The 12,396-nt window shown below is 39.8% G+C and overlaps 1 protein-coding gene across 2 annotated transcripts in view; it reads left to right on the top strand.

Moving 5' to 3' along the window:
- The window catches only part of CSTPP1 (centriolar satellite-associated tubulin polyglutamylase complex regulator 1), an 87,860-nt gene that overhangs the window by 3,396 nt on the left and 72,068 nt on the right, over nucleotides 1-12,396 (top strand). Inside the window, exons 2-3 of one of the 2 annotated variants that reach the window (XM_052782019.1) lie at nucleotides 2,181-2,295; nucleotides 6,415-6,517. In XM_052782019.1, coding sequence (XP_052637979.1) covers nucleotides 6,438-6,517 — 80 coding nt within the window. In that variant the 5' untranslated portion in view covers nucleotides 2,181-2,295; nucleotides 6,415-6,437. The remainder of the gene's footprint in view (nucleotides 1-2,180; nucleotides 2,296-6,414; nucleotides 6,518-12,396) is intronic. The other variant, XM_052782018.1, reaches the window with a different exon arrangement.

Below are 12,396 nucleotides of genomic sequence, written 5' to 3'. Positions count from 1 at the left end.
TTTCTTTTCTTCCTTTGCCAATATGAGACATGTAAGAACACAAATACTCTGTTAGGGAAATGCCTTATCAGTAAAGCATGGGGCTATTGAGTGCCAGAAACATGGTTGTGTTTCCTCATCTCTCTCATAAGAGGTCTCGGGCTTCATGATTAGAAAGAACATTCATGGTATTGGTGCTTTTACAAAACTGAGTACCTCCCAGCAGAGAACTTCAGTTGTGTAGAGACTTTGCGGGTACCTAGGGTTTACTTTTCTTCTGAACAGTCTTAAGAAATACTGATTTGGAAAGTCCAAGTGCAATCATTTTCTTTAACAGCATAATCAATGTATAGGTTACGTTGTTATCCAGGCATCTCAGCTGATACTGAGTCTCCTCTTAGTCTAGATATTTGATGAGCTTCTGTGAGGCACTCTGGCTGAAAGAGTTTATGGTCTAAAAAGCAGAAGAGAATGCCTTTTTTAATTTTTTTTTTTTTAATTTCTTGCTCTGTTGTACACATAGGACAACTATAATGTGGAAGATGAATGACTGCCCCACTGATGCATAGGGGTTTGCATGTAGAAATGTTAGTTAAGTTTGAATCTTCTTAGACTCAGTCTAGTACTTTCTCCAAAAGATGGAGATTTCATCTCCAAACCTGCTGTTGCATTACAGGACTTCCACCTTAACTTGAAAGGTAACAGGTGAAATCTGATCCTGATCTAGGTAGAGTTCCAGAACTGGAGAGTACATAGTCCTTCTACATTCGAGTATGAATAGGTAGGGAACCATTAGGCTACTTAATGCCTTAGAGCAAGCTGGAATGACAGTTACTTCCACAACATTAATAATACACAGCATAAATTCAGCTTTTTTTTTTTTTTTTAAAGATAGCTCAACAATTTTGCATTGGTGAGGTGATGATTTCTAGCAGCATCTTGCAGAAGGTGGTCTGCTGGAAGGACTTAGACAATTAAGTTAGTCTGTGTGCAGTCTCAGGAGTGCAAACTGAAAAAGTACAATGTCGTGGTTTGTGACAAATATGCTGATTAATTGTTTGAAACAAATTTTCAGTTATGGTCAAGATTAAATTATAAACTGAAACATTTCTTAAACTTCTTGTTGAAAGTGGTTTTGAAACTGTGAATGTATGAAATACAGTATAGTTATACTGTGTGGCCTCTTAGCATGTGTTCCTGAGTAACAGTGGATGTCTCGCATCGTAGTGTTATCTTTGCTGTGACAAGGTCTACTTGTACTTCATTACATGTTCTGTCCGTCAAAAAAAAATTTTTTTTTGAGGATTAATGGGAAATTACACTGTGAAGCTGTGCAAAGCTGGAAGGAACTACAGCTGTAGTGATTTAGCTTTTAAGTTGATCGTTTTGTTTACATACTTCTCTTGCTCAGGCCAACCCTTAGCGATATCTGAAGAGATTAAATCCCTAATGAGAATGGATGAAATCCTTAATGATATCTGAAAGATTAAAAAGAGCATCCTGAAAGACCATTAATGCTGGAAAAACTTCCAGAGTTGACATGAATTTGTTCTTGCAGTTTGTATCCTTACTAATTCCCTCTTGCGTCATTATTGTTTTGGTAATATTTGTATGAAATTGGTTTTGTGTTACTATAGATGTGACTTTTCTATGTGCATAATACAGTAGTGTCCTTAGTTAAGCTCCAGTTCAGAATAAATTCTGAATTAGTATTTAGCTGTTACTTTATATGCTCTCAGAGATTAAAAAATGGCAGAATTATTCCAAATACATTAAAGCTTGTTGTGCTCTTGAACTTCTGATAACTGAAATGAATCTTAACATTAATTGCATCAAATAGTGTGTATTTTCAGCACTTCAGTTGAGGAGGAGGCAAATCACTAATGAAAGCTGGTCGTCTTATCCAGGAATTCCCACCTGATTTTTTCAGTATATTCAGTTATGCCAGGAATGAACCAGCCATTAAAAAAAAAGCCCTATTATGTACATACAGTACAAATTGTTTTGGTAGACAGCTCATGTTCCAGAAGAAGTCAGCTCTCATGAAGAGTTGAGCAATAATGCGGCTAGCTGATTTGATAATAATTTGATAAATACTTACCTCCACTACAGGGCTCTATTCTGCTGCTGCTTTAAACAAGGTATGTGATACATGTTTTACTATCTGATACCAATTTGTTCCAATCATACTCTTTCTTCAGGTTGTTTGGCGCACTTTATTTTTCTTTTGCAACATCTGCTGCTATTTTTATTGCATCTATTGGCCGTCCCATGTTTGCTATTCCTTTCAAGTATGACAGGCAGCATCGCTTCTTGGTAAGTGTGCTGGTATACTGATCTTCAGTTTTTCTTCTCTTCCTTTAGAAAAGGCAAACCTGTTGGAAAGAGAAGCTTCTTATCAACATAGCATTAGGGAGATGCATCTAAGTTGTAAAACTGGGAAACTAATATGCAAAACCAGTACGGTTACCGTGATTGTGTTGCCAATACATGCTGAAGTAGGTATCATGTAACTGACACAAACAGTACTGTGGCACTTCCAAGGTCTTAATCCTCTCCATTCCTCAGCACTGCTGATAATAAAAATATTACATATATGCAATATCATTACTTAAAGGTGACATGTATTTCTTCCTTCCTCCTGAATTTCTGGCTTTGAGAATTTCAGTGCATATATTCTGTTTCATGCAGTGGTATTATTTGCATTAAATTCTCCCTCAAGATTTTTCAAGTATCAATGCTTGTTCTTACAGTATTTGTAATCAAACTTATGAATTAGCAGATTGTTTGTTCTCATAAAAAGATTGAAACAAGTAATTTGATAGCTTATAAAAGGACTATTTTTGCTATTTTAAATACACATGCAAAATGATTTGGTGCAGTTACGGCTAAATGGAATTAGTTGTGATTGTCTAATCTGTTGTTGTGATGTCCATAGACATTGTGGATTGACTGTGGATGTAATCCTCGTTTCTCCTTTTACTTGTAAGATGGAGGAGATTTATATAATTTGGTCTGAATTGAACAGCCACTGTTCAGCCCTGAATTTGGTTCTAAGCTGAAAGTGGATTAATTCCAAAATTCACTTTAAACATTGGGCATGTGAGTGATGGTGGGGTGTGAGAATGTGAGTGTGGTGGTATTACCACCAGAGGCCATTCACCCAAGTGCTGCAGTGGCCAGCTTTGGAGGAGCTGTACTGTACATATTGCTACTGATTGAACAGAGGCTCTAACTGTAACCTCGCTGCTAGTGGTTTAGTGATAAGAATTAAGATACTCTGTGCAAAGCTATCTACTTAACATTAGGTCATGGGCTGCCCGAAGACTCCTCTGTGAACTTAATCCGTGAGATCCTTCTGTGAAATCTGCTTGGTAGTTCTTAAATCTGACAGCAAAGAGTAGCACCTACGTGGCAGGCACGCTTACTTGCTGTTTGGGGTAGTTGCATGGGATTTCAGGAAAGAGTTTGGCAAATACAGGTTGCATTGGAAAGTTTTGTACGAGTAGGGAGGAGAACCTTTGTTGCGATAAGCCATAAACAAATAAAAGCTGAGGATGATAACCTGTTGTAATACCTCCTGTGTGGAAGCTGCAGTATACAGGAGTTCTATCAGGAAGAAAATGAGTAGAGACAGCAAGCTGTAATAGCACAATTGTGTGACTATTTGGGCTTTACATTCTGATTTGGACTTGCTGCCTTATTATTGCAAAGTGAGCCTCAAAAATATGAGCAACATGTATACCAATACACCATATCTCCCTGAATTTTCAAAAACTATTAAAACATAGGAATCATCTCATTTATTTTGCACAGGACCCCACGGATTTGTTAATGTTCCCCAGTTAATGTTCCAGTATGGTTCCAGTGTTTGTTGTAGAAAGTACCATTTGTATAAATTATGGAACTACTATTTTGCTATAACCAGACTCCTGGCACTTTATTTTGCCTTTCTGGCCTGCTAGAACCTGCCTGCATATTACATTTTATTCTGTGACTTTTCTGCGTAGGGTAGAGTTGGTTGGGTTATAAAACATACTACTTGTACCGTTCCATGGAACTGGGCAGCCCGCGAACAGGAAGCCAGAGCTGGAATTTGGTTTGGCAGTGTGAACTGTGCTACCTGGATAATAGCACAGCAGCCGAAGAGCCAAAGAGAGAGACTTCTCAAGGAGATTGCAAGTGCTATTTTATTTCAGTTTCTCTGCTCACTAATTTCTTCCCTCCCCCACGCCTCTACCTACCTTCTGGGAAATAGGGAGAGAGGTTCTTTGCCAGGATCCTTAGGCCATGCAACAAAAAGCTTAACAGAAATACCCTTTTACCAGCAACTGTATTCAACAGTGACCCATGTATATTTGTGTACATTTTTAAGTGTGACAGAAATGTCTAAAATTCTGTGTTGAAAGTTAATTTATTCTCCAGGAGCAGACTCGAAGGTATTTGTTATAGAGGTCAGCCACATTGTGCTTTGTAGCACTGTGGGACCATGCCTGTCTATTTCCGTAGGCTTTTAGGGGAGAGACTAATGACTCTAAAGAAGCAAAATAACAAAAATATGTTTCATTGATAGGGCCTATTCTATGAAAGGAGTATATACTTCCCCACAAAGTTTTGAGAATGGCTTTGCGGTTGAGCAGAAGTTATTGCAGGCTGAGATGAGTGTAAGCCTGTCTGCTAGTACTGTTTCCTGGCTTAATTTGGTACCGCTGACAGCTCAAGAGGGGCCTGGAAAGACAGTTTCTGAGTGCAAGATGGGCTCCATAAAGAAGAGGGAGGAAGGATGGGCTGAAATAAAGTTACCCAGTTGCTGTTATCTTGAGCCTGTGACTGAGCTGCACGACTCATTCCTCCCTCGGGGGACACAGGTGCGCAGAGCTATTTTTCTTTAATCACTCACATAAATTAAATTTATTCCTTTGCATTTAAAATAATTAAATAAAGCTACGCCCTGTATCTTTTAGTACCAGATAATATCTTTGAACCTTTGGCTCACCATTTTGCTATCAGCTGCAAGGTATTTTCCAGGGTGTGCTTAACCAATTTTACCATTGTCCTGAAAAGTGTTCTAGGCAGAGAAATCCCCTGATAGCAATCAATGTTCATACATACTTTTAATCACTGTATCCACTGGGAATAATCATTTCCGGGCTTCTCTTTAAGTCCACCTGCCTCACACTAAGATGAAAGGGACTTCCATGCTGTGTATCAAGTGGTGCAGGCTTGATGCTTACCAGGATATTAAGCACAAATTAAAATGGTTTGAAGCATATTGATGTGGGTCTGAGGTTGGCCAGTTGCTGGTGAGGGGATGATGCTGCCAAGTCTGGAGCAGATTGGCAAGGAGCAAGAACAGCCCTTGCCTTTCCTATATCCCCTAAGGGTTATCTCCTGCTCCTTTTTAGGACACGACACTACTTGCAAAGGTGCAGTAGCATACGTGTTTAGGATGGAGGTGTGTGCTTTGGGAACAGGGTTTGTGTGCTTTCCAGGTTAGGAATGATTTTCCTGGGTTTGTTGTGACTTGTCTTCTGATTGTTGAACTTGTAGATTTGGAAAGTCTGCTGCTTGGTAGCTGGCGCATCACCCCAGACTCGGCTCTTTGTTGCTCTAACTTGGTTTCTAGCCAAAAACTTCAAAGGGGCTCAGTGGCAAATCTGTGTGGCTTCCTCCCTGGCAAATGCTTGGTTTGTACAGAGTCTGCCCCCTGCAGAAGCAGCAAAATGGTTTGTGTTGTCCCAAACTATCTTTACTCAGTAGTCTTAAAAGTGAGAGGCATTCTGTGGTTGAGTACTGGCAGATCCACCACTTCTGAAATTTCCTTATGTTTGGTTTAGGCAGCTATTTGAGACTGACTCTTGAGCAATATAAATCTCTCTTGGCATTGAGACCTGTTCCCCACCTGCCACTCCAAGAACATTTGTTGATGCTTGTATGGAAACAGATGTACTTTTATTTGCACCTTTAGGAAAAAAAAACTTTACAGAACAACCTTAGAGCTACTTGGCTTTGGTAAGGAGGGAAGGGCAGGGAACACCTAAAGCTCTGCAAAAGCTCCATCAATACAGCATCGACAATCTGTATAGGAAAGATGGCTGTGACTCAGAACAGAGATCAGGAACTTCTTGAGTAAGCATTTTCCAGTGAGGCAGTCTCACAACTCCTTCTCCTCTTCCTTCACTTCCAGAATCGCAGGGGATTTTGAAAAAGGGTCAGCACTGTTAATGACTAACTCTGTGTAGCCAGGAAAGAAAGCAGGATTTAGGTCAGGAATTTTACTATCCATATCTGGGGGAATGAAACCTCTACTCTCTAACTGAGGGAGCAAATGCTTGTTGGCTTGTTGTGTAAGGCACACAACTAGGCTGGTCTGGCTCTGGGCTTTGCAGGCCCCTTGTATTCTAATTTCTGTCTCTTACTGTCTTTTATTTTCAGCTCAAAGACATGTCCTCACGTACATGGAGGATGCAGTGAGCCAGCTGCTGGAGAACAGAGAAGATATTAGTCAGTATGGCATTGCCAGGTTCTTCACTGAATAGTAAGTACATCAGGATGCTGCCAATAGGGCCAGTCTGAGGGGGGCTTTTGGAAACAGGCAGGGTACATGGAGAATGGAGCTGGACACATGCTGATTATGTTGTGAATGCTGGATTTCACTGGGTTAGCCAAGGGCTGCCTGAGCATGTTTCGGAAACGTGCATGGGTTTCGTACAGTTCAGTACCTCTTCTGTTACAAACATTCATGTGAAGCAGTCACTTTGGGGAACAGAGCTTTTAAAAGCATATAGAAAACCAAATTCTGCTTGCCTTAATCAAGGCTGTTAGTATCAAAAGCAGAGACTGCTGCTGGTTTCAGCAGCACTCATTCTTCCTTTTTCTGAATTTGAACTGTTTTATCTTCTTGTGTGATTGTTGGCCTATTGAATGCTTTAATAGAATGCCTCTTCCTCCCTTATAACCTGCATAAGTCCTTAAATAATGAACGTAATAATTAGCACAGATAATCTCTTCCTACTACGTCGGAAAGATTTTTTCAGGGGGGAAAAGCTATGTGCTGGTCTTCAGTGTTGTTGATGTTGACCCAGCCGATTGCTGTATGTTTTGCCAACTTGATCATATATTGCACAATGTCTAAAACTCCAGGCAGCTTTATTAAAGATGTGTTGGTAATGTGTGTACTTGCAGTGGTTATAAGTCTCTGTCTTTTGATGCCCATTTGAAAATCTTACCTTGCTTGCTTCCTTCCTGTTACCTTTTTCTGAGGCAAATCAATGTGTAGAGTATTTCACAACAGTTTCTGTACTACAGCAGCGGAAGAGGATCTCAAAGCATAGGAGTAGCTTGCTTTCTCAGTTGACCACAATTTCTTTTTTTTTTGTGGTTTTTTGTTTTGTTTTGTTTTGTTTTTTTCTGCACATCAGTGTCCATCTGATCTCCAAATGAGGTCTAACTTGCTAGTTCTACTGATTGGACAACTTGCATTATATTTTCTTGCCCCATGTACATTTTCAATTTTTAAACAACTGAGATTCTCACTGGTAAATGAGTAACTAAGTGTCGTGGTTTAACCCCAGCCAGCAACTAAACACCACGCAGCCGCTCACTCACTCCCCCCCACCGAGTGGGATGAGGGAGAAAATCGGGAAAAGAAGCAAAACCCGTGGGTTGAGATAAGAACGGTTTAATAGAACAGAAAAGAAGAAACTAATAATGATAATGATAACACTAATAAAATGACAACAGCAATAATGAAAGGATTGGAATGTACAAATGATGCGCAGTGCAATTGCTCACCACCCGCCGACCGACACCCAGCCAGTCCCCGAGCGGCGAATCCCCGCCCCCCACTTCCCCGTTCCTATACTGGATGGGACGTCACATGGTATGGAATACCCCGTTGGCCAGTTTGGGTCAGGTGCCCTGGCTGTGTCCTGTGCCAACTTCTTGTGCCCCTCCAGCTTTCTCACTGGCTGGGCATGAGAAGCCGAAAAATCCTTGACATTAGTCTAAACACTACTGAGCAACAACTGAAAACATCAGTGTTATCAACATTCTTCACATACTGAACTCAAAACATAGCACTGTACCAGCTACTAGGAAGACAGTTAACTCTATCCCAGCTGAAACCAGGACACTAAGATAAATACTGCAGCAAGTCGGAGGGGAAATTCTTAAAGCTTTTTTTTTTTTTTTTTTCAAGACTAGTGTGATTTTGATCATCTTGGCAGAGGAGGTAAGATATCAGCCATCTTGCTACATCTGTTTGTATAACAGCTCTTTTAGATAGATGGCACTGTAACAAGAAAATATTGTTTCTTGGTAGTATGTTATCTCTTTTGCTCTCAACAAAGTACTTCCAACTTGCACGTGGCATGAATGATCCATGTTGCAAAATCTGGAAGACCCATGCGAAACAGTATAAAGGCAATTTTACTAGAAGAATCAAACAGCTTACCAAGGCTGTTTAGTTTTACTGTTAACATTTCTCTGTAGCTTAGTGTAACTAGAATGAATACTGATTTTAAAAGACCTCGGAAATCTATTTTAGAAGCAAATAATACTTGGTACTACATGGATTTTATAATTTTATAATATTTTTTGTTGTTGTTTATGAATTAGCTCAAACTCTCAGAATGACTCTGCATTCCCTCTTTGTAGACTACCAAAGTTAAAAAAATGCATAATATCAGGAATGAAACTCTTACTACACAAACCAATGAGCAGTATACTTCCATGTTCTGAGCAAGTTGCAGTGGTCACTGTTAATTGGGGGTTGCAGAGAATTAATCATTGAGGGTAGGTATTGGGGACAAATGAAGGTACAACCTGTGCACTTGACGTGATTGGGAATCATGATACTCCATCTGATGTAGGTGAGTTTCCACAGAAAGTAATACTGAGATATGTCAGCTGAACAAACAGTAAACAAGAGCTTAAGAAAGATAAAGAGCATGACTACAATGACCTCCACCCACCAACAGGATTTCTTTACCAGAGTTGAAGGCAAGGTGGCTCTGAAATACCCAGCTGAAATCGTTATTCAGGCATCTCTCCAGATCGGATTTGGTTTGCACCTACTTTGAAGCTGACACCTCAGGGCCTTTTCTAAACTTCTGATCATATATACTTAAAAAATTAAATGGTGAGCAAGAGGTCTTCCACGCTTTCTGAAACTGCTCACATTTGCTTCTCTATAGTATTTCTTCATCATGACATGATAACCATCTTCTTTTCACTTCCTATCCCTCTTCTACCTTTGAAAGAGTAAATAGTAATTCAAGGTCGTTATAACAAACAAAACTGTCACCATAGAGCACAACCCTCTGATTGACTTAGGTGCTGAAGATCGTGTTTTTCCATTTATTTTCAAAGATGTGAATTTCTATAATGGCTTTTTGTTCACACTGAGTGTTCTGTGGAGCTTCTGATTTCTTGAAAGACAGGAAAAGACTGCATGTTCGTTTCTTCTGTAAGTAATATAGAACTAGTCATTCTTTTTCTTTTTTTCTTTTTTTCTTTTTTTTTTTTTTTTTATAGTATGTCTGGAGTTTAGCAGATCAAACTGTGGTCCTGTACCAAAGCACAAACAGGCTTAGTAATTTTGAGAGCTGTGAAACTCTTAAGATTTGAAATGTGGGATTCTTTATTTAAAGTGGAGAGTAAATGATCGGCAATATGGGTGTAGGTAGATTCAGAATACAAAGTTTCCTATTACGAAAGTGTCATACATTCTGGCTCACAGGGCTTAGTGGTGAACCTTCACTGCCCAATAGATTTCTGTTCATCCACACAACTTGTCAACATTTGTTCAGGCTGTGCTTTGAAGGCTACACTGCTCTGCCAAGCAGATAAGCTTGATCTTGATTTTTATCTTTAATCTCAGTATCTTCAAACTCAAAGATAACTTGTGAGATTCCAGAAGGTTTGTGTACATTCTCCCAGTGTTTTCCTTGTTCCAGGTTATTCTAAGTGAGAGGATTGGCATGTACATATTTTGAAGTATGCTGCAGTGATTTGAGATGAAGGGACTTGATATTAAGCTGTCCAGTTTTTAACATTTTGCTTTCTCTATTTATGCTCACTAAAAATTAGAGACCAAGCCCAGGGTTTAGAAAGTTAGCAGTAAGGCCCAAGAAAGTGACTTTTTTCTTTTTTTTTTCCTTTTTTTTTTTTTTTTAAATGTGTATGGGATAAAGTAATGAGTTCTGTAACTTTTCAGGAGTAATGAAGTTAGTGTGTCAAGGATGGGTGTTAGATATTCTCCAAACTTTTCTCAGAGGGCACACTTTTCAATAGAGTGGTGTTCCATGGACCTTTCTTGCTGGATTCACCACTCAAGCAATCATGGACTCTGCATCATGCATTGCAACGCCCCACCTCACCATGAGTCACTTCAAATGTTTGTGCTAGTTACAACAACTATTTTTATGGGTAGTTAAGAAAATTTTGTTGGGGTTTAGCTTACCTGAGTGAAATTTCATAGCTGAAAACTATGTGGTCATGTAGCTCTGTATGGATCAAGCAGTAAGTGTTTTGCAGGCAATGAGTGTTTCTAGTTGTTTCTAGGCAATGAAATTGGCTAGGTATTCTACTGCTACCCACAGCCTAGCACCAGGATTGCTGATTGCAGAGGGCTGACCTTCATCTCTATGTTTCTCCTTGCAGAATATTTTTAGTCTTCAAGGATATTTTTTCTCCTACTTTATTCCATTGTTCATTTGTCCCAATCATGTGGACATCTGCTTTCAATCTTGGGAGTACCTTGAGGCTTCCCTTGTCTGAGTCGCCCCTGACTCTAACAGGAGTAGAGATCAATCACCCTTCTGCCAATTAATCCACATCTTTTAGCTAAACAAGTAAAATGCCTCTCTTAGGACTAGTCTTGATTTTATAGATATGCTGAAATGCTACTGGTATTTGTTCATTACAAACCCAAGAAATCTCTGCACTGGTTTTGAATCTGCATGAAATGCAGACTCTTGAAAGCCCTCTGTGTAATTACACACTAATACTGCTTTACTTCTTCCAGGCTAACTTCTGTGCCAACATATCTTAAAGGGACATGATCCTCCTATACATTATTTATCATCCTGTTTTCTTGATCTTTCCTGTACCGAAGAAAAACAGGGCCCCCATGCTAATGCATTTGATCATGGAGAGGGAATGTGCATAGCATCCCACTTTGTATTTTCTGGGATCTTAAAGGAGTCTGTGTGGCTTTTTTTCACTTCAGCTGGAAGAAGCAGCAACAAAAATTTTTGACCAAGAGACTTCCTACTAGTAATTTTTGCTTTTCTTCTGGGCTAACCCTTTGCTTGAAACTTTCTCTTCTGGTTTGCGGGTAGATGTGCTACTCTGTTCAAGACTCTTTGGAAAGCTCAGAAATATTAATCAGCAATAACTTACCTTGGGCAGGAGACTCTTCTTCCTATCACTTTTATAGTGTGTTTGATAAACAAAACACAAGTGAACTGGAGACACAGGAAAAGGCATTTTTCTGTCTATGTTCTCCCAAAACACTTCTTGTTTCTTTTGTTTCTGGTGAAATGTCTTCCTGATCACCTGCCAGCTGGAGCATGATTGAGAAAGACATCTTGCTTTTAGCTTGCAGGTGGAGCACTACTACTTTGGGCTCTGCAAACTGATGTCTGAGATCCCCTTTTTCTGTAAAGGATGTTTCTGCTGGCTCTAACTTGAAGTGCCCCTGCTGGATCTTGTGTGACAGTTTGATAATGTTTATCTGAGAAGGTGTCTGTGATGTGTGTGTTTGGGGGGGGGGGGGGTCGGGGGTCAGATACTGCCTTTAGATCTGTTGTGTGCCTGGCAATTCAAAATACCAGGTCTGTGCTGTGTAGAGCCCTGTTCTACACAAAAGAATATTTGCTTTGTTCAGGGTAACAGGACTGTCAGTGCTATATAGTTTGAGATCCTCGGATAGGAAGATGTTATCATGGTGAGACGTATCAACTTCTAGCAATGAAAGTACCTCATTTTCTCTTGTTGTCTGGATTGGCTGGAACAATTTGTTCAACTCATTCCTTAGGGACAAATATGATACTGCTCTCTTGACTTTCTCTGGCAATAGCAGTGACACAGGCTTTGGTATCAGAAAAACTTTTGGCTTGTTCAGTCCTGTACTGCTATACAACGTTACCTAAATAAATCTGTAGAGTAAACAATGTCCTCCTCTTTAAAATAGTCTCAGTACCCTTTGCGGGGGAGGGCAGGCGGGAAGCGCCAGAAACAGGACAGATGGGATGCCCATGAGAAATAAGCCACTCGCTGAAGACAACCTTAATTGGCAACTGGAAATAAGATGAATTATCTGCTTATAAAGTGGAGAGATTCTCAGAGCTAGCTTAAAGCCATCAATTTTTTTTTTTTATCTCTGTGTTTGTAGGCCTTATCATCGTCATC

This window comes from Harpia harpyja, chromosome 3 (genome assembly GCF_026419915.1).
Source record: "Harpia harpyja isolate bHarHar1 chromosome 3, bHarHar1 primary haplotype, whole genome shotgun sequence".
Lineage (NCBI taxonomy): Eukaryota > Metazoa > Chordata > Aves > Accipitriformes > Accipitridae > Harpia > Harpia harpyja.
This window is presented reverse-complemented; position numbering and strand designations above follow the sequence as displayed.